Source organism: Mandrillus leucophaeus, unplaced genomic scaffold (assembly GCF_000951045.1).
Source record: "Mandrillus leucophaeus isolate KB7577 unplaced genomic scaffold, Mleu.le_1.0 Scaffold650, whole genome shotgun sequence".
NCBI classification, from domain to species: Eukaryota; Metazoa; Chordata; class Mammalia; order Primates; family Cercopithecidae; genus Mandrillus; species Mandrillus leucophaeus.
The window spans coordinates 683,953-706,973 of record NW_012107031.1 but is presented as its reverse complement, the minus strand read 5'-3'; the positions used below and the strand labels follow the sequence as shown (position 1 = coordinate 706,973).

Sequence of the window (23,021 nt, the reverse complement as noted above, 5' to 3'; positions counted from 1 at the left end):
AAATAATTGATGAGTAATGCATTATCTCTACATAAAATATAGGGCATTTTTTCCCTCCACAAATATCATTGAGATTTGAAACATTTTTTAGAAATGTTCAAGCATCAGTGTTCAAGAGAACTCTTGAAAATTAAGTCTCCTAATGGCAGCATTGCTCAGGGATTAGAATTGAATTAGCACAATAGATCCTAGGATTTCTTCTTTATTCTATTAGAATAGTTTAATCGTCTTCACTTCAGTTCCTCCTCTCTAAAATGAAAGTAAAATGTGAGCCCCTCTTTTCTTCAAAGGAATGGTGATATACATATAGAAAGTCTTAAACTCTGTCATTAAATTCAGTGGCGATACGATGGGGCTTTGTTTTGAGTGTAGATCTATTGTACTAAATGCCGTTGCTGCTTATAAATGATTGTACAGTTTCACTATTTAATGATTAAAGAGCTAAGTGTTATAAGGATAATTTTATAAACCCCAATTTCCCTAGAAACTGGTTTAGTCTCCTTTTAATCTTTTGATAGAGTAAATAGCAGTAGTATAGATGTATAGTTCAGAATTTAAAATCAATGTGAGTTGGTCTTGTTTTCAAAGAGCTTTAAAGCATTTTTCTCTGTGGTAGAAAAATAGAAATTCTAGATTTTTAATGATGAACTATATTTCTACATGTGTTGCTAATTTTATTTTTATAAACCTAATTTGAATGAATGAAATGTTATGTTATTTCTGTATGAATGCATATATTTAATAATTTAATGAATTACTACATTATATGTGCATATATGATGTATGTAATTTTGCAGCACTAACATGTTGATTTAACTATTATATCTGTTTTTATTAATGCTTTGCTATTCTTTTATAGTCACTTCAGCTTTAATTTTTAAGATTAATTTTTTATCATATTTCAGGGAACCCATATTGAAATGTCTATTGGAATTATTTTGGGAATTTCAACTATGGCAGGTATTTAACAATATTAAATGTTATTATTTCATTGTCTATACATTTATAAAACATTTCAGTAGATTAAGTTTCGAAGAGGGTAATTTATTTGAATGAGTTTACTCATTGAGATATCTGTTTTCTTCATCGTATTCTTCTGATTCTTAGTTTTGTATATGTAGTACTTTTTCTGAAAATTTTAGATACTTTATATAATTAGTTATTGGATAACAATACTCTGCTATATTGATTTCATTAAGACAAGATTTTCTGGCAATTCAGTGTTACCCCTAAACATTTCTACCCTTATTTATTTATTTACAGAGTCTCACTCTGTCACCCAGGCTGGAGTGCAGTGGTGCGATCTCAGCTCACTGCAACCTCCACCTCCCAGGTTCAAGTGATTCTCCTGCGTCAGCCTCATGAGTAGCTGGGACTGCAGGCGCCCACCATCATGCCTGGCTAATTTTTGTATTTTTAGTAGAGACGGGGTTTCACCACGTTGGCCAGGATGGTCTCGAATGCCTGACCTTGTGATCCGCCCACGTCAGCCTCCCAAAGTGCTGGGATTACAGGTGTGAGCCACCGTGCCCAGCCTATTATTTATTTATTTTTGATTTATTTTTGAGTTGGGTAGATTTTTTTTTTTTCTTGAGTTGGGTAGAAAAAATCAAAGAAGGAAATACGGGATTAAACATCTGTCTTCTCTGTCCCATTTACCACTCTATTTTTCATGGAGGTAAAATTTGGGAAGAGTTCTATGTTGTATTTGTTGTAGAAAGCATTAGGTAAATGAGTTCATGAAAGAAGTATTTTTTTTCTCCTTGACTTTCTTGAATTTCATAGGTGTACATGCAGCTTTACCAATTCCTTTAAATATTATATGAAAGATACTACAAAATATTGTACAATTAATATTGAAACCAAATGGAAATTGGCTGCCATAACAGAAAAAAACCTACTACTTAATGGAGGTAGAATATTATAATTTCAAAATTGTGTTCTATTCAAAACCTTAAGAGTAAGAGCTGTCCAATGAGTTACTTTGAATATAGTTGCTTTAGTTTGAGAAATGTGAGAACTCTTCCAAGATCAGTGCTTTGTTGATTACAGAGTGACATAATTATTCTTCTTTTATGTAACAGTTCATTTGTTTATTTTTCAAATTTTTAGCTGCTGCTTTGGGAAATCTTGTGTCAGATCTAGCTGGACTTGGGTAGGTTCATTCACTTATTCATTTGTATATTCTGTGCTTGCTGTCTTTCTGTTCCCCACTCTTCTTTAATTGAGAAGCATAACAAAGGGATATTTAATTTTTCTTTGTTTTCTAGAATTAAAATTTTGAATTTACTTCTTCTTAACTAATAGTAGTAAATCTTTGGTATCTATCAAATGTAGATGCCTGGGTGATATCCCAGTTATACATTCTTAGTATCTCTGGAGAGGGAACCCTGGCATTTGTGTTTAGTAATTTTCATGAGTGGTTCTGATGCATGCAAAAGTTTATTCTAAATCTACCATAATGTAAGCAAAATGGAATTTGTGTTTACTGAAGTATTTATATGTATTTTATAGACATCTCTAAGGGTAAGGCATGATTAAAAGCAAGAACCTCTCTCATTATTCCACCTCACCCTACTCCCACAAAACCCAAAGAGAAAGGATATGGCTCAAATTTAAGGATACTGATGACTATACATGGTTTCTAGAGGGGGGAGCTTTCAAAGGAAATAATGGCCAAAGCATATATGGGTTTGGCTATTTTTTGCTTTCTTTACTTTATGTGGCAGGAATAATGAAACAAACTAAGGACATCTATTTAGAAAAGGCCAACTTTCTCTCTCTCTTCACATTCTTGTTCCCAGTGGCAGATGGCCTGAGCTGCTTCCTGAGCTTGGGGAAGGCTGGGGGAGTATAAATTAGACTAAGTGGACATTATTATGATAAATATGTTCTCTCTTGCTGTGTCTTTGACTTTGTCTCTTCTTTCCGTGGCTCATTTGAGTGTTACAGTTTCAGATTTGAATTTTTTCTTAGAAGTTTACATAGCCCTGTAATCTAGGCAAAGCAGCTTTATAAGTAATCTAACCTTAACCTTCTATATTAGACTTCTGCACCGGAGTCTGGGGCCAAAGCCACAGTTTAAAAAAAAAAAGTTTCTTTGCTTTAGGGCCATGGCAAGAATTTTATATTCTTGGAATCCTGGCATAAATGCATCATGATATCATCTCTTAAACATTCTATTCCCAGTTTCTAACATTAAAGTAAATAATGAGAGTATTATAGTCATTGTATAGCTTTTGGATATATTTAATAGAACCAAATGATCTAAGAGATTTTAAAGCCATTTAGCTATATATTGTATCATAAAACAATTATTTTTGTTTAGAGATGAAGATTTTTCTTGAAGTCTTTGTATTTAAAAACTATTTCTCTTCTCTCTTTTTTGGGGGGCTTATCATTAAACAACAAATACCACATTTTATGCATTCTCAGATGCATTTTTACATATCTGATATCAGGATCCATCTTATTGTTGGTAGTATACACAGTTTAATTAGCAATGTTTTTCTTACAGTTCATAAAGTAAGAGTATATCCAATAAATGATGGCAACTTAGAATTGATAAAATACTTGAGATTGGCCTGAAAGTTCTAGGGTGTTTTTGTTAGTTTACCAGTCTGAGGAATTGTATTTGTTAGTTTACCAATCTTTGGAAACTTTTGCTGTCTGATAAGTTACTAATTTGTTTCATATGTTAAAGTGCTTTGCTTTGAGCTTGGAATAATTGAAGAAATTCTAATTTTCTGTACAAATTGTTATATACCTTGAATTGTTTTTAAAAATAATAATAGAGAATAATTGCTCTAAGTCAATTAATTTTCCTTAGTGTTAAATATGTTAATAAGAAAATATTTTTAAACAATATATTTATATACAATAAAAATTAAAAGTTGTAAAGAATGTTTATGCCATTTCTAGAGTACCAAGTGCAAATGTAAAATTATCTTGCTTCTCCTTGTACGAATTAGTTTACTATATGAGGACATTTGCATGTCTTTTTAAAAACCTACATTTTGTCTTCATTGTCTTTTGTTTTGTTTTGTTTTGTTTGCTTTTGTAAAGGCTTTATTGAAACATAACTTATATATCATATTGTCTTGTTTCTTCAAAGACTTGCAGGCTATGTTGAAGCATTGGCTTCCAGGTTAGGTCTGTCAATTCCTGATCTCACACCAAAGCAAGTTGACATGTGGCAAACACGTCTTAGTACACATTTGGTAAGTAATTTACATGGTTTATGACAATGAATTGGGTAGCCAGAACAAGATACTGTATAGTTCAGGATCTTGAGAAATTTGAGACTAAAATGGGTTTGAATGGAGTTTTTAACAAAAATTGTCCAGATCTTGGCAGTTTTCAGAAGAACAGTAATTTGTGTTATTAACTCCTTATTTTTTGTAAGTATACTGAATTTTTAAAAAATATTTGTGCAATTCACTTAGAATTAGGGAGTATCTCTTATAGATTGGGGTCCAAAGAACATAAATGAATAATAAACTGTGGTTATCCTTGAGGAACTTGTTTAGGTGAAAAACCAAACATGTAAACAAATTATAATTTAATATGACATATGCAATAATGAATTATGTACAAGATATAACAATGATACAGGTAAGGGAATTAACACTGTGGGCAATAACTTCTTTTGGTGAGGAGATTTCTTGGTGATTATTAGATCTAAGCTGATTTTTGAATTATTGATGAGACATTTACTAGATGAATAAGAGGAATTCCAAGCATACTGGCCAGCAATTAGAAGAGGATGATAAAAAAGGGTATATTTAGGTAAATACATGAACCTATTTTAGGAATATAATATGTAGTAGCTATAGGTACAAGCAGCAGCAGAAGACAACATTGGAGAAGTCAGCGTGGATCAGACAGGAAAGGTGTTGTATGTGAATGCTAAGGAGCTTCAGCCTCTTACCTAAGTGTTGGAGAGCCAGGGGAGTTTTAAATAAGAAGGAAACTGGATGGATCATGATGCCATCAATAAAATCAAGAAAAAAAGGAGGAGGAATAAGCTTGTAAGGGAAGATAATGAGTTCTATTTTGGACACATTGAATTTGAGATACTAGTAGGACATTCAAGTGGTGACACCTAGTAGGCATTTGGGTTAAAGTCAAGAGTTAGATAGGTCCGAGTTAGTAATAATGGGTATTGTCACTCATTCATTCAACAAATACTTATTGTTTACATATTTTATGCCAAGTAGATATACAGGAGTTTTGAATACATTGGTTAACAAAATAAGATCTTATTTCTGATAGATCTTGCATTCAAGCAGTGGGGAGACAGACAATAAACAATCTGATAAATAAAAATATTTAGCATATTAGAAGTTTATATGTGTTACGAGAATAAGGGAAAACAGAGTGAAGTAGAAGAGGCTGGGAGTGCTAGGATAGAAGCAGACTGCAGTATTCAATAGGAGAGTCACTGTAGGCCTCACTGAAAAGGTAGGTGATTGTTAAAACCATGGGAGAAGATGAACTTTCATAGGAGAGTGGTTCTCAAAATGTGGTGCCAGCATCAGCAGGATCAACATTACCTGGTAACTTCTTAGAAATGCAAACACACAGTCTTCATCTTAGACCTGTCTATTATTGTGTAAAAAATTATTGCAGCTGGACGGGGTTGCTCATGCCTGTAATCCCTGCACTTTGGAAGGCTGAGGCAGGTGGATCACCTGAGGTCAGGAGTTCGAGACCAGTCTGACCAAGGTAGTGAAACCCTGTCTCTACTGAAAATACAAAAATTAGCTGGGCGTGGTGGCCAGGTGTCTGTAATCCCAGCTTACTTGGGAGGCTGAAGCAGGAGAATTGCTTGAATTTGGGAGGTGGAGGTTGCAGTGAGCTGAGATCAAGCCATTGCACTCCAGCCTGGGCGACAGAGTGAGACTCCATCTCACCTAAAAAAAAGGAGGAAATAAAATTTGCCCTTAAAATTTGCAGACAATATAATTGTCTACACAGAAAAAAAAAAAAAAAAAAAAAAAAAATCATACAAATTCAGCAGCTTAAAACAACATATATTTATTATCTCTCATTTTCTGTGGGTCAGATCAGGAATAGCTTAAATGGGTCCTCTGGAAGACTGCAATCATGTCCAGCTAGGACTTGGTTCCTGTCTAGAAGCTCAACTGGTGATGAATCCACTTCCAGGCTCACCCAGGTCTTTGGCAAAATTAATTTTTTTGTGACTGTGAGGGACCCAGCCTCTGGCTTGCTGTTGCACTCTCATGTCCTAGAGGCCTCCCTCCATCTAGAGCAGGCTTGTGCAGCCTGCTTTTGGTAATCCAAAAGTTTACCAAAAATTGGTAAACTTTCTTAAAACATAATGAGATTTTTTTCTGTGATTTTTTTTTAAGCTATCGTTAGTGTTAGTGTATTTTATGTGTGGCCCAAGAAAATTCTTCTTCCAATGTGGCCCAGGGAAGCCAAAAAATTGGACATCCCGATCTACGGGTCACCTGCAGTTCCTTGCCATGGGGCCCTCTCAGTAGACCCTCTCACAACATGGCAGCCTGCATCTTCAGAGCCAGCAAGGGAGAAAGAAAATGAGTCTGCTGGCAGGATGGCAAGATGGAGCCTTATGTAATGTCATGTAATCGCAGGAGTAACACCCCATCACCTTTCCTATTATTCAAAGCAAGTTAGAGCATCCTGCCCATGCTCAAGGGGAGGAGACTATGCAAAGACTTAAATATCAGAAGGAAGATATCATGAAGGCCACCTTAAAATCTGCCTGCTACAGATTCACAAAATGAAAAATTCTGGAGACAGAACCCAGCAATTTGTGTTTTAATTCTGCTGTACATTAAAATTTGAGAAGTGTTGTTCCAGAGAAAATGTGCAAAATTAAAGAACCCTAGAAAATACCTAAGAGCTCATGGTCTTATGGGAGCTTTCAAGGAAGAAGTTTTAAGAAGCAGTGAATGATAATTAATTCAATTAATTCCTCTTGATATAAAGAAAATCAAGTAAAATTTCTGAAAATTTTTTTTTGTTTTTTGTTTTTGGATTTGGTATGTAGTTCTCATTGATAATCATTTCTGAGCAATTTCTATGGACTAATGGAAGAAGAAAAATCAAATGACAATGGATTGAAACACTAATGGGAGCTGAAGAAGAGTAAAATATAAAATTAATGTTAAATTAGATGGAATTTATTTTAATGAAGATATTAAATGTTTTGGAAGTAAACAGAATTTTTACCTGCAAAATATTCATACAGAGTATAAAAACATACACATAGGTAAAAATTAAATTCATCACTAATCACTTTAAATCACTTTAAATCTTCAATAATTACTACCCTTTAAAATATGAGTAGTAGAAGGATCACAAGTATAGCAGGGAAGTGTTTGGTTTTCAATCAAAATGTAGGAAGAGTGTGGAGAAACAAAATGAGGACCTATTTGCTTGTTGTAATTTTTACTTTATAAAGGTTGAAAAGTCTTTTAAGAAAGTGGAATGTTAATTTTGGACTTTTCCTTTTAGTTTACATGTGTCCATATCTTACAATTTGTAAGTAAAGTGAGACTAGTCCCCTGATACCAGCTGGAGTTTTGAGGGAATAAGGATTTTCTAACATTCTAGCAATTTGTCTTAAAAATTTTAGCATTAAAGTTGGGATCAGAAGTTTATTTTTCTGGGGCATAATAATTGTTTTCTTTCTATATTAAAAGTAGGTTCATTTTCTCTTCTCTATGACAAAAACATCTAAATTACTAAACTAGTGTTAATATATTGAGTGTGTGTGTGTCTGTGTGTGTATTGCGATAAAACCCCTCACTGGTTTATGGCAACAGTGATTCTGTTCCTTAGTTGTTGACTCTGCTTGTTTTATGTTAGAATCGAATCTTCTACTCTGTAACGTAACATTTTGATTCTATACAGCCTGAAGTATTTGAAGTTAGTGATCAGCCTTCTACTCATGACAAAAGCTAACTCTGAAATTTACCCGTGATAGAATAAATACAAATACACCTGCAGGTTCCAGTTGACATAGGTGTATTTTAAAACGGCACTTGTAATTTGGTTGTTTGAAATTCAAAAAATATTTTCTTATAAAACAGTATTACAGTTGGGACTGAAGTTCTACGATTAGCCCCAATGTGGTTAACTGTGGGGCCTAGAGTATTGTAAGACATAATAATAATGTGTAAATAAATGTTTTCACAATGAAGAAATTTGCTTCAGGTCCTGGATCAGGGAGTAAGAAAAGTGTATCACTTTTTTCTTCCTCACCACCCTATTGATGTTATATCTCTTGAGATAATTGGGTCAGAGATCACTGACTGGTATTCCTAAACTGAAGGGTGAGGAAAGCCTTGGTTGCCACAGGAATTCTAACAGAATGGGTGGGAAGTGAAAGTGGGGCGAAATTACAAGTGAGGTTTTAAAATACACCTATGTCAACTGGAACCTGCATGTGTATTTGTATTTATTCTATCACGGGTAAATTTCAGAGTTAGCTTTTGTCATGTTATCTTCTGTATATGGGAAAGTCAGGAGTCTGAAATAGGATATAATGATTTCTCTGTGCATATATTCAAATGAGTAAATATGTTAAAGTAAAAAAACAAGAAGCTAAGGATTAAATTTATCAGCATGTGGAATGAAGAAAGTTTCTGCTTGTTAAAACTCCGCGTGAGTGATACCTTTTAAAGTTTTGGCATAATGAAAATAACAGTTTTGACTATTAATATCAAGTATTGGTCATACTACTAATACCACTACCACCACCAAAACCCTCAAAATAACAAAGTTGAAAATTTTTACGCAAGCTATTGTCAAAATATTAATGTCTACTATTAAATTTGGTAGAAAAACTGTAGGATGTGGGCCTGGCGCAGTGGCTCACGCCTGTAATCCAAGCACTTTGGGAGGCCGAGAAAGGGGTGGATCACAAGGTCAGGAGATCGAGAGCATCCTGGCTAACACGGTGAAACCCTGTCTCTATAGACTAAAAATACAAAAAATTAGCTGGGCGTGGTGGCGGGCACCTGTGGTCCCAGCTACTCGGGAGGCTGAGGCAGGAGGATGACATAAACCTGGGAGGCAGAGCTTGCAGTGAGCCAAGATAGCGCCCCTGCACTCCAGCCTGGGTGACAGAGCCAGACTCGTCTCAAAAACAAAAACAAAAACAAAACCCGAAAAACTGTGGGATGTGATAGCTAAACAGACAATGTATAAGAGAAAACATTTCATTCAAGAACAAAGATTACGTAGCTATCATAGTATCTGTAATGTTTGATAGAACTTATTTTGTCTTTCCCTGTGTACCTAACTAGAAGTTCCTGGAGGAGAGAGACAGACGACGTAAGATTAGTCCATCTCCATGGTACACTCAAGTAGAGAGTTTGACACATAGTAGCTTCTCAATAAATATTTGTATGAGGAAATGAAACTTAATTGAAAAGTATATAAACTTGATAGTCATCATAGGAATGCAAATTTTGAAAACCATTTACAAAAATAAAAATTTTAAATTTTTATAATGATCTGGGTGTGGTGGCTCCCAGAGCCTGTAATCCCATTTGGGAGGCAAAGGTGGGAGGATCTCTTGAAGCCAGGAGTTCAAGATCAGCCTGAGCAATATAGGGAGACCCTAGCTCTACAAAATAATAATAATAATAAGAAGAAGAATAAAAGTAACAAAATTATCTAGGCATAGTGCTATGTGTCTGTAGTTCTAGTTACTGGGGAGACTGAGTCAGGAGGCTCGCTTGAGCCAAAGAGTTCAGGAAGAGATCAGGAAGATGGCTTGGGCCAAGACTGCAGTGGGCTATGATCATGCCACTGCACTCCATCCTAGGTGACAGAGGGAGACCCTGTCTCTAAAATAAATAAATTAATTAATTAAAATGAAATAAAATTTTTATAATGTAGGTGAGGTTGCAGGAAAATTGGTATGTATGTCTACATTTGTGTATACTGAAATTGGTATGTAAGTATATGCAGCTTTGTCAAGGATGGACAGCATGACAATCCTTCATGAAGATGCACAAATATTAATACTGTTTGATTTTTAAATAAATCATTGGTGAAGAACTATACACAGAAATGCTCGTTGTTATTTCACTTATAATGTTGGAGAAGGAGCAGTGGCTGTTGTGTAGATTTAAGTAGATTTAAGTAGAGATTTAAGTAGAATATGGACCCGTCAATTCAGTTGAACTTTAAGTTTAGCAGTTTGGAAAAGAGTTTGTAAGAAAATGTGTGGCTATGCAGGGGTATGGATTGAGGAAGAAAACAAAGCTATGTTTACATAATGATTATATCTACATATAAGGTATACACAGGGATAAATATTGAAGAGGAATATATGTGAAGGGTAGCAAATCCAAATATATTGAGAAGAGCTGGTGAGATTTTTTTCCTGCCTTCTTGTTATCAGAGATAAAGTAACTTTTTAAAAATGTTCTCTTTTGTTTCCTTAGGGCAAAGCTGTTGGGGTGACTATTGGCTGCATTCTAGGAATGTTTCCTTTAATTTTCTTTGGAGGAGGTGAAGAAGATGAAAAACTGGAAACGAAAAGTTAATCCTCTTAGAATACCTATAAAAAGATGTAAACTAATGTACCTCAGTAATTAAATATGCTGTCACAACATTTAGGAATTAAGACAGTAACAGTATAGATATGGGATCAAATAATTTAGCATGTATTATGGAAAACACTAACTTATTGTGGCTTGATCTTCTTAGGACATCTTTTTTAAAAAGCTGTTTAGTATCATTTTGTGTAAATTGTTGAAATGCTCTTTCATCAGTAGCAGTCAACATTTTATCTTTTCTTTCTTTTATATTCATAATGTTATTTAAGTGTCATTGATGTACTGTATTGACTTGGGGTTTGCTTATTTGTTACTTAACATGTGTACATGCATGAAAGCATTTTTCGTTGTTCCCTGATAGTTACATTTCAACCTGGGGATTTTTCCAAATTACTGAAGATGTTTAATATCAGTTAAAGATTTTTTTACCCTCTTTTTGGGAACATCAATTTTGTACTGTTAGTAAACATTTATAATCATATAATTTCAGTCATTTTCTTAACTCGTACATCTATTGAAAATGGATATAGATACAGATTTTAAGTATTATAAGTATATATTACTTATTTTAATTTTCTGACTTTACTATTTTAAGGGCCAGAGGTTAATCAGAAAGAGCAATTATGTGGTCTCCCTGCTACGTGAAACCATATATACTAACAAGCATACTATTTTTAGTTGATTTTTTTTTAACCTTTAGTTTCCCAGTTTTGAATAATTACATGGTGGATTCCAACTTTTGAGGGGAAGAAGATGAGTATTTTAAAGTCTTTGAAATGGGGATTGTGGAATTAGATTGAACTAAGGGATTTAATATGATGCTTGGAAATTAAGAGGCTAAAGCTTTTTTTGAAAAAAGGTAGAAAATAGAAACTGTCAAGAAGGTTTATGGTATAAATGGTGAAGTTGAAGTGATGTTTGAAAGGTTAATGAGATACAAATCGTATTATTTGGTAAGGTTTTTTTTTTTTTGTTTCCTCCAAAGATGTCATCTTCTCATCTGAATGGAATAAGTCTGAATGCTCCGTACTCATACTCCTAATCTCATTATATCTTATTTAGTGAATTTTATTTATGAATAATTTCTTTTGAAGTGAAAACTAGATATTTAATATTTTGCTTTTTTGCTACATAGTCCACTCAAAAATTACATGAGGAGAAATCCTTTTTCCCTTTGTTTTTCTTTTTTCTTCTTTTGTGGTATTTAAAGCGTATTTTAGGTTGAAGTTACTTATTTCTAGTCTTGTATATCTGACTTAAGTATAACCATGTAAGAATTATAAATTTTAGTTTTCTGAACCCTTAAACTTTTTTAGCATGTGGTCTGTTACACATACTAAAAAATTACTCTTACTTGTAACAGCGTAATTAAATACATCATGGAGGAGAGAAACTTAAATTAAAATTAAAATAATATTTTGGCTATTGAAGTTATTTGTGTTGCTAAATAGATGCAGAGGATTTACAGCAATTTTATTTTAAGGTTTTATTTATACATAATTACTTTGAACTCTTCAGAGGAGATACCGTTTCGCAAGGCAATTTGTCATAAATTCTCTCATGCACTTCAGAATGAATAAGTGCCATCCTTTAATCATAGACTTTGAGGGGAGAAAGCATAAAAATGTAGCGTATAATCTAAAACTAAATATATAACATGCACAAATAATATGACATTCTTACTGAATCAAATCATGATTCTAGAACTTGAGATCTTAAATCGAATTTCGGTTTGTATCTTCCATATAATATCCACACACAGATAACCACACAAAAAATCCTTTGTAAAATTTCAGATTGATAGGATTAGAGTGCTTAAATTTTTTGGGGGGAAAGGGTGGGAGGTAAAGTGTAAGTGCTTTCTTTTGTCCCTAACTTGTGTATTGATGGCAGTCCATTCTGTTTTCTAAAAATGTATTTTATTGTGGTGCTTAACTTCTTATTAATTAAATCCCAAATCAGAAACCTTGCCTGTGAGTTTAGAAAGGGCTTTTGATTATTGTTTTTTCTTTTTGCTCTTGAAAGTAATCCAGTCCCAGGGAATTATTGGTTTAACTGAACATCTCCAGAATTATTTACGGTGTCAAATATATATAACCTTTACATTGAAAGATAATTTTAATTTATGGGCATAATAAAAATTTGAATCATTCAGGTAATTAATTTTCAAAAAATGGAGACCATTTGTCTTTAGCTGAAGGTATATGTTTTTTAAGATCATAGTCTACACTAGTATGGTGCTTTGCACAAAGTGATTTCTGAAGAATGATTCTTTTTAAGATAATGACTTCATGTGATCATTGTTTCATGTTACTTGCCACAAAGAACTTTAATTCAGGTTGAAACTGGAACTGTTTGTTTCTCATATTAGCTACTTCTCTATTAGGAGCACAAGAACTATAGTTAAATGCAACATGAGCTACTTTAGTACTGTTTGTTTGAAATTTGTGTTGTCCATGTATTATGATTTATTAACTTGTTGATGCATGTAAATTGGGTGCATTTTGTTGCCATGTATGTTAAATGGTGACCAATGTTTTTACAAAGGAATTGAACAAAAAAAAGTATCTTTTAAGAAATTTGGAATGTGGTTTTGATTTTGAAATTTGATTTCTTACTAGAGGACCTTGGTATATTCTATTACTAAAACAAACAGAATTAATGAATACGGATTTGTTATAAGGTGGCAGCAATGTCACTAAGACAGTGAATGGAACAATTTACCACCTCCCTGGAATCTGCACCTGAGATACAGCATTACAGAGTGTGAGTGAAGAGTGAGCCCTTAGAAAAGCTTTAGATAGACTCACATAAGTCACACTGATGGGTATTTACAGCAGGGATATCTAAGCTGTTTATGTAATAATGTCTCATTTATGCTTTTTCTCTAGAACATAAATTTTGAAGGTAATGGAAGTTTATCTTTTATACCAAAAGTTTGTATGAGCCATTTTGAAGTAATCTTTCTAATTTTAGAATTATATTTTCTCGCCATCTTAAGACAGTATATTAAATATAATATATAAGCATTATCTTTACGTACATTATTATTGTGTGGTAATGCAGTACCTTGAGAATCTAGTTTTTATAGTTTTCATTTTTCTTCTGATCTTGCTTCTGGCAACTTTCATCTCTCTAATCTGCTTTTTTCCCTCAGTTGTCTGGACTTAGAAACTAGTTAGCCTATCTTACCATAAATTATTTGTGAAATACTAAAAAATTGGCTTTGGATCCTGACTGAGATGATGATGATGATAGTAGTAGTAATAAGAATAATAGTTCCCTTTTATTAAATGCTTATTCCTTTATGCACTAGTAATTTACACACATTGTTGCATTTAATCACCTTAATGACAACATGAAGTTGGGGCTATTATCATTATCATCTCTATTTTCTCATAGCTAAATTGAGGCATGAAGAGAGTTTGCCACTACGAATAAGTGGACTGGAATCCTATTTTGTCCAAGTATGAAGCCTGTCTTCTTAACTGCTGGGTCGTAGGGACATCAGTTGCATGGGCTTTGTAATGTCTGCTCTCTGCCTAGGTTCCTTTTTACCTCCAGGTTCATGGAGTCATTTTCTTATCTATAATTTAAGAGTATTGTGCTTACAATCTCAAGATTCACTTAAGAAATCTTGTGTTCTTTATTGCATACTTGTGTTCAAGGCACTGAGTGAACAACCAGAACATCTGTACCGAAGCTTATTCTTTTGGGGTGCGAGGGAGGGTAGTAATAGGGGAAGAGAACCCAGAAAAGCAAATACACTTTTTTTTTTTTTGAGATGGAGTCTTGCTGTCACCCAGGCTGGAGTGCAGTGTTATGATCTTGGCTCACTGCAACCTCTGCTTCCTGTGTTCAAGTGATTCTCCTGCCTCAGCCTCCTGAGTAGCTGGGATTTCAGGCACATGCCACTGAGCCTAATTTGTTTGTATTTTTAATAGAGATGGGATTTCACCATGTTGGCCAGGCTGGCCTCAGACTCCTGACCTCAGGTGATCCACCCGTCTCGGCCTCCCAAAGTGCTGGGATTACGGGCATGAGCCCCTGCGCCCAGCCTGCAGATATACACTTAAATATTGTTTATGTCAGATGGTGGTAAGTTCTATAGAGATAAATGAAACAAGATAAAGAGGATAGAAAGTACCAGTGGTCACAAGTGAAGATGGTCAGTGAAGACCTGAAAGAAGCGAAGGCACAAACAGTGCAGATAGTCTGTGAAGAGAAAGTATCATGCTAGGTACTAGAAAGTTGGTGTTAAGAAAATCTCAGATACATTAAATATGTTCCACTTTGGAATGCATTGTAAAATGTTTTCTTTTTGTTTCATATGACTAATGTCTGGATTAAGCCTAAAGAGTAACAGTTAAATATTAAGATTAATACTCCTTGCATGTTTACTGACAGCAGTAGATGGAAATGGCACAGAAGCATGGGGAAGCAACCCTAGAATTCACAAAAGTCTGTGGATACTCCCATCAGCAAAACATTTACAGTTGACCCTTGAACAATGCAGGGATTAGGGACACCAACCCCTGTGCAGTTGAAAATCTGAATACAACTTTGACTCTTTCCAAATTTTACTTATAGCCTACTATTGGCTGGAAGCCTTTCTGATAACATAAACAGTAGATTAACACATATTTTGTCTGTTACATGTATCATACATTGTATTACGGTAGAAGAAAGAAAATGCTATTAAAATCATCAGGAAGAGAAAATACATTTACTCTTCATTAAGTGGAAGTGGATCATGATAAAAGTCTTCATCCTCCTTGTCTTCATGTTGAGTAGGCTGAGGTGGAGGAGGAAAAGGAAGGATTGGTCTTGCTCTTAGCGGTAGCAGAGGTGGAAGGGGAAGCAGGAAAGGCAGACACACTAGTTGTAATTATGAAAATGCATTGTAACTTCTGTCTGATGTTTTGCTTTTTTTCATTTCTCTAAAAATGTTTCTAAATGGTACTAATCCTTCTTCCACCATTTGCTTTAGTTTTAGTGCTTGTGTGGTAGAAGGGTCCATGTTGTAAAATCAGTCTTGAATAATCAACACAGATTGTCTAATGTTGATTTGTTTACTGGCACTGCTTCTAAATGTCTTCCTCCTCATTGTGTGGCACTGATTCAGAGGCACTCATCTCCAAAAGCTAAGCTTTTGAATTGCTTAGCTTTTGACTCACTCCAGGATTCAGATCTTGAAACGTTTTACCCTCTACCATTTTATTTATTTATTTGTTATTTATTTATTTATTTATTTAACATATCTACAACCTCTTTCACGATTTTCTTGACTGGCTCTGTTGTAAATTCTGTGAAGTCACACACAACATCTGGTTGTTTTCCTCAGCAGTAACTTATTATTTTGGGCTTGATGGCTTTCATGGCTTCTTCTCTAGCAACAATGGCATCATCAGTGGTGGAATCCTTCCAGACTTTGATGATGTTCTCTTTGTTAGAGTTTTCTTGGATGGCACTGATGGTTCTTTGCATAGAGTACTGTGGGTAATGAGCCATGAAGGTCCTTATGACCCCCTGTCTAGAAACTAAATTAGAGACATTATGTTTGGGGGCAAATAGATCACTTCGATGCCTTTAGCGTTGAACTCATGCAGTTCTGGGTGGGTGGCCGGGGCATTGTCCAGTATCAAAAGAACTTTAAAAGGCAGTCCTTTACTGGCAAGGTACTTCCTGACTCCAAAGACAAAACATCAGTGGAGCCAATCCAGAAAAAGGGTTGTTGTCTAGACCTTCTTGTTACCCTGCCAGAAGACTGGCAGCTTGTGTTTAACTTTTTCCTTCAAGATTTGAGAGTTAACAACTTTATAGATAAGTGCAGTCTTGACCATAAACTCAAAAGCATTAGCAAAAACCTATAGCATTAGCCTGTCCCTTTCTGCCTTAAATCCTGGTGCTCACTTCTCTTCTTTACTAATAAATGTACTTTGTGGCATATATATGTATATTTTTTCCAGAATAGGGCACTTTTGTCTGCCTTAAGAACCTGTTCTGGTAGATATCCTTTCTCCTCAATGATTTTCTTAATGGCATCTGGGAACTCATCTGCTGCCTCTTGGTCATCAGGAGCTGCCTCTTCTGTTATCTTAACATTTTTAAAGCCAAACTTCTTTCTAATATTATCAAGCCATCCTTTGCTGGCATTAAATTCTCTAGATTTAGATCCTTCACCTTCCTTTTGCCTTAAATTGTCATATAATGACCACCTTTTCTCCAATCATATTAGAGCCTATAGGTACATCTTTCTTATAGCAATACTGCACCCACATAAAAGTTGCATTTTCAATATGAGATAAAAAGGTATATCACAAAAAGTACAAGGTTTGCTGGTATAGATGCAGTAAAGGCTTCATAAATTTTCTTAATTTTATTAACAGTGGTCCTTATGCTAGATTCATTTGTCTTGAAGGATGGGCATCTACAGCTGCAGACCAGTACCCATCAAGCAATTTAACTTTTTCTTGTAATGTCATGACTTTGCTCCTTGGGAGCCCTTCCAGCGTCACTAGTGGGACTAGTGTTGTATGGGTCCCATGGTATTATTGCAAGGTTTATGGTTGTACTAAACATGATGAAAAATAACTGAGAACCATGAGAGATCACTTTTTACTACGATACACGATTTACTGGAGAGATGAACTGCCCATGTGGAGATGATAAACATCACATGGCATTTTAAGTGAATATAGCACTTGAGCTCACAGCAATAGCAACAGGAGGTAGCTCTGAAATTATAGTAGTAGTGCAGTATGTACTATAGTTAATCTTTTTCAGTTGTAATTTAGTACTACATCTTTATGTTTGTCTCAACTGTAAATGGCTCCAATGTAGTCTGTGTATGCATAAGTTTTGATAAATTTTAACTTTTTTTTGGTATTTTTTGAGATGGAGTCTCGCTCTGTTGCCCAGGCTGGAGTGGTACAGTGGCACCATCCCGGCTCACGGCAACCACTGTCTTCCGGGTTCAAGTGATTCTCCTGCCTCAGCCTCCCACGTAGTTGGGATTACAGGCATGCATCACCATGCCCAGCTAAGTTTTGTATTTTTAGTAGAAACGGGGTTTCACCGTGTTGGCCAGGCTGCTCTTGAACTCCTGACCTCAGGTGATCTGCCCGCCTCGGCCTCCCAAAGTGTTGGGATTACAGGCATGAGCCACTGCGCCCAGCCAGTTTTAACTTTTTATAATAGATTTGTATATATTTATGGTAGTAAATGATAAAATAGACTAGTGTCTACATATATTTTATGCATTAATGACACATCATTTTCTTAGTTTTTCAATATTTCTAAGCTACATGGTGCATCTGTAAGTTTTTTAAATTATTGTAAATCTCCAAAAAATTTTTCAATATATTTATCAAGAAAATGCATATAAGCAGACCTATGCAGTTCAAACCCGTGTTCAAGAATCAGCTCTACGACTTCCAGTGTCATTTTGCACCGTTTCTGCAGTTTATCACATTTTGCTTCAGGCAGATTTGGTAAATCTTCAATGATAGTTCTCTAGGCCACTGTTCTGTAACATGAGCAAATGCTTAATGGGAAATACAATATGTATATACATTCCCTGTCTACCAATTATCAAAGAAACAAATACTCCTCAGTTTGACTTGACTTCATAAATAAACTTGTGTTGGGTTAATGGAGTTAATGGTTACTTTACTTTCTGCTGAATCTGTTCTCTAACCTTTTGCCCTAAGGATAATTAATATTAAGTATATTAATCTACAGTTTTTAGAATCTGTCTGCCCCCTTTCTTCTTAACATGACATTGTTTACTGAACTCTGGGCTTAATACTTTTACTGTTCTCATATTTTATAAACAGAACAGTTTTGTGGTTATACTTCAAATTCTTTCAATATCATAAATCAATTATTTTAAACGTTTTGTCCTTAAGATCTTAACATTTAAGAACTTAGCACTCAAGAACTTAATGCTCTGGAAAAATATTGATGTCTCCAAAGGGTGTTTTCTTTTTCTTGCTTTTAAAAAAGTTTGTATACATTTAAGGGGTACAAGTGCAGTTTTGTTATGTGAGTATATTGCAATAGTGGTGAAGCCCGGGCTTTTAGTGTAACCATTACCTGATTAGTCTACCTTGTACTCATCAAGTAATTTCTCATCCCTTATATGCCTGTCTCCCACCATCCCACCCTTCCGAGTCTCCAGTGTTCATCATAGGTGTACACTCTATGTCCGTGTGTACACCTTAGTTAGCTCCCACTTACAAGTGAGGACATACGGTTTTGACTTTCTGTTTCTGAGATGTTTCACTTAAGATAATGACCTCCAGCTCCATCCATGTTGCTGCAAAAGGCGTGATTTTATTATCTTTTATGGCCGAATAGTATATCATATATATATATATAAATGATCACACACACACTACATTTTCTTTATGCCGCTTCAGTTTGTGGACACTTAAGTCAATTCCCTATCTTTGCCATTGTGAATAGTGCTCCAATAGACATAAAAGTGTAGTTCTCTTTTTGATGTAATGATTTATTTTCCTTTGGGTATATACCCGTTACTGGGATTGCTGGATCAGATGGTAGTTCTGTTTTTTTTCCCAATTAACTTTTGTTTATGAAGGTTTATATTGACTATATCAGAAATGAAAACTGACAAATGTTAAAAATATATTTGCTAATCTATTTTAAACCAATTTCATGCTAACATTTTATGATAATTATTTTTCAAAAATAATTTAGCGAGAAGAGCAGCATTGTTAATAACATTTTGCAAATCTTTTCAATGTCTGGCTTAATAGAAGACAGCTGGATTATCATACCTGTTTCTCCATTCAGTCTGATACGTTGTTTTGTTTGAAGTAAATGAAGAAATTCATCCTCATGCAGGTATGAAGTTGTAGACGGGAGGAATATTTTAATAGCCTAGGGTACAGATTTATTCTTGGACACTATACCAAAACTGAACAAGGGGTAGTAGCTAAAAGATTATTTACAATGTAGAATCTGAAGTCATATAAATGAGGCTTTGCATTGAATTTCATTAGACTCCAGTGGTCTACCTTGCACTTTGAGTGAAACTTTTTCCCACGAATAATTTTGTAAAATCATACATTTGGCCCATGGAAACTATTGATTCACTGAGTTATGCACATCTTCCAAATGTTAATATTTTGCCATATAAAATGTTTAAAAATCATGTTCACTATGACCAGCAATCTCATTTTTAAAAGCCTCTTAAATACTGAAAGGCCATCAAATTCAGATGGCAGATACACATTTTCCAAAATAATTTTCACTTAAAAGCTTAAAATTTATCATTGGCAACAAATACTGTGAGTTTTTCTTGAAGTGACAGTTCACTTTGTTCATGTTTGAGGAAATGTCTGTCAAATACCCACATCTGAATTGCCTCCAGACTCATGACTCAAAACACCCTCACAAGTAGTTTTCCTCAAGACAACCATCATATTTTGGTATCCCCAGAAGTACTTCACATACACTTCTCATTTCTTCATACAGAAAATTTAAAAGACTTAAGAGTAAAGATTTAAAATAAGTAATTTTTACCGCTTTATTAAGGACGTTGGATGAAACCACCTCTTCCCCCAGCCCCCACCTACAGCTGCATGGCAACGAAGAATACAATGACTACTAGTGCCTCGTTTCAAAGATGCTGGTGCTTTTACCCACAATTGTTTTGGGGCCATTGGTGAATGTGTCACCATAGTTAAAAGGACTTACAATGTCTTAGTATATTTTGAAAATGTTTTGATTTCACAAACTCCCTACAAAAAATTCAGAAGTCTGCAGACCATACTAACACACTGAGAACTGCTGTCCTGAACTTTCCTAATTTTATGAGGCTTAGTTGCAAGTAACAAAACCCCAAAATAACAGCCACTGAAATAAGATAGAAATGAATCTCCTACGGAAAATTATTGTTGCATGTTGTCCAGGGCTGGTATAAGGGTTTTATGCTCTGGAAAGTGGTGGTCAGAGGCCCAGCTTTTCATCCTTCTGTTTCATCATGTACAGTTTTCACTGTCAACGTTACTTCGTGATCTAAAATGGCTGCTTTAGTCCCAGCCATCTACCTACCTTCTGCCCAGCGGGGAAGAAACTGAAAAGAAAGATAAAAAGGCCTTGCGCCAACTTTTTTCGTATTTCAAAAATTTATTTCAAACTGTGCATAATGGAGTAAAAACATAAGTTGAAAATGTACCTGTTATAAGGATATTATATATCCATGTATAGTTCAAATATATACACGGATTCTCGGCAGACTGATTCAAATACTACAGAGCCGAATCTTTTAAAATACAACTACAAAAAACAAAGGAGGAAAACCTTAAAATACCACAATATATTTACAGAAATATTACAAACCATAGGAAAATATTTCGAAAGCAGTAGTTTCATGTGTTTTTAATCTGAACAAAATGGAAAGTTGGGATTGAACAAAAGCTATTATAAATTACCAACGATGTAAGTTTTGCACTTTTGCCCTTTTAGACGAGACCACAGAGATGGTTTGCCAGTACTTAGTTTTTTCCTTTCGTACAATTTTTAAACAATTAAAATGTCGAAATTTGAATAATTTTCTTCTTTCCAGGTTTGCAATTGTGCTAAATTTCAGCTACAGCATCAAAATGCAGCAAGAAGCTTCTTCTTGAAAAATACTGGCAAATTCTCAGCTTATAAACAGTAGACATTTTGATTGCCATGTTTATCTCGATAAATACTGGACAAAAGTTGCTTGCAAATATTGAAACATTTTTTCATCGCCTGGAGACTAGCTCTAAATATTATTGGTAAAGACTTGCAAACTTCCTGCAAAGCTCCTACTGTACCACTAGAACTTTTTTAAAAAGTTTTTCGTAACTTTCTTTCCTCCAAATCTGCACAAGATCCATTCCTCCGCCCTCCCTACCCCCCAGTTTTTCTCTGTACAAAAACAGTCCACCAAAAGGAAGTCCAGGATCCCTCTCATAAAAGTTTTCTTGTCGGCATGGCGGTTTTTGCGTGAGTGTGAATGGGATTGGTGTTCTCTTTGGCAGCTGTCGTTTGCTGTGGGTGATGGGATATATATATATATATATATATTTTAGCGTATCGGGTTTTCTCCATGCTGTTTCTTACTCTCTTCTTTTGCACCCCTCCCATTTCCTTCGTTTTTCTTTGAAAATTTCATACCCCTCCAGTTCGCTGTCCGGCCGTCACATGCGCAAGGGCAGTGTGCCGTTAATGGCCGTGCCGGGCACCGGGCCGCTCCTGTAGTGCTGAGACATGTAAAGTCGGCTGGGGCGGCGGGTTCCGGCAACTGGGCGCCGGGAGGTACGTGCTGATCACATCCCGGAGGTCCCTGGCCTGGCAGGGCGCCCTGGAGTGGGAGGAAGAGGTAACCACAGCGGGGCTGGAGCTGGCCTGGGACTTGAGCACCGAACCCATGGAGCCAGGAGTGCCCTACTGCGAGTAGGACGTGCTGTAGGTGGGAGAGCCGTTCTTGCAGGTCTGCGAGCTGGTCACGGAGTTGTACTGCGGGGCGCTCACGTCGTAGCGGTGTATGGGCTGTATCTGCGCGGGACTGTCCGCGTGGAGGCCCGGGTGCCACGAGTAACCCAGCTGGTCCTGCATCAGGCTGTAGCTGCCATTGCTCCAGCCGTTCAGGTGCGCGTAACTGTCCATCCGCTGCTTCACGCCCGCGCCCAGACCGGTGCCCACTCCGACCCCGTTGAGCCAACTTTTAGGTTGCCACATGACACATCTTCTCCATCAGATCTATGTCACATGATCACACTGAGCTGAAAGAGAAACTTTAAATGTCTTCATTCTGTATGTCCAATTGTATACCAAAAACTGGAAGAAGGGAAGGACATCTTGGGGGACAACTGGCTCCCTATCACAATCCACCACTTTGAATACCAAGTATTCATGCCTACTTTTTTTTCCCCAGTGTGGAAGATACCCATCCACAAGAGAGTGGGCTGAAGTTTCCACAAAGTGACTGCATTTACCTCGAAGTGTGCCATACTCTCTATAAGGTCTTAAATTAGCTCCTTGCTCTAATCTGTAAATGAAAAGAGTATCTTCCCCTACGTACCCAGAGTGTAGTGACAATTTCCATTCAGAAAGAGGAAGAATGGGCAACACAACTCTCACTAATTCCTAGCAACTATTAAATCCACCACGACTATCCCCCAGCAGAAAAGCTGGATAAAATACGGGTCTCATCTATTTGAAGGCAGTAGAAATCTGCCCAAGCAGGGCTCTGAAGAGGAGTGAACTTTTTTGAGGTGAACTGACCTGTGGCTGCTTTTAGTCTGGGAGCACTTGTCCATTCTGGTTTCAGACAGGAGACTGGTAATTTTGATTTTGTATTTTTTTAAAGTTTGCTTCCAGGGGACGGCAACCAAGAGAGCTTTTGGTAGAGATATGGAACAGCCTCAAACATGGGCAATTTCAACTCAGAAA

General features: G+C 35.7%; 1 protein-coding gene and 1 pseudogene across 1 annotated transcript in view; one reads left to right on the top strand and one right to left on the bottom strand.

Moving 5' to 3' along the window:
* Window positions 1-12,535, top strand: part of TMEM65 (transmembrane protein 65) — a 70,311-nt gene extending 57,776 nt beyond the window's left edge. The window contains exons 4-7 of the mRNA XM_012001152.1: window positions 906-960; window positions 2,113-2,155; window positions 4,115-4,220; window positions 10,452-12,535. Of these exons, the coding sequence (XP_011856542.1) occupies window positions 906-960; window positions 2,113-2,155; window positions 4,115-4,220; window positions 10,452-10,553 (306 nt within the window). The 3' untranslated portion in view covers window positions 10,554-12,535. The remainder of the gene's footprint in view (window positions 1-905; window positions 961-2,112; window positions 2,156-4,114; window positions 4,221-10,451) is intronic.
* Window positions 12,536-21,766: 9,231 nt separating this feature from the next.
* Window positions 21,767-22,307, bottom strand: LOC105554623 (annotated as a pseudogene).
* Between the last annotated feature and the right edge of the window lie 714 nt (window positions 22,308-23,021).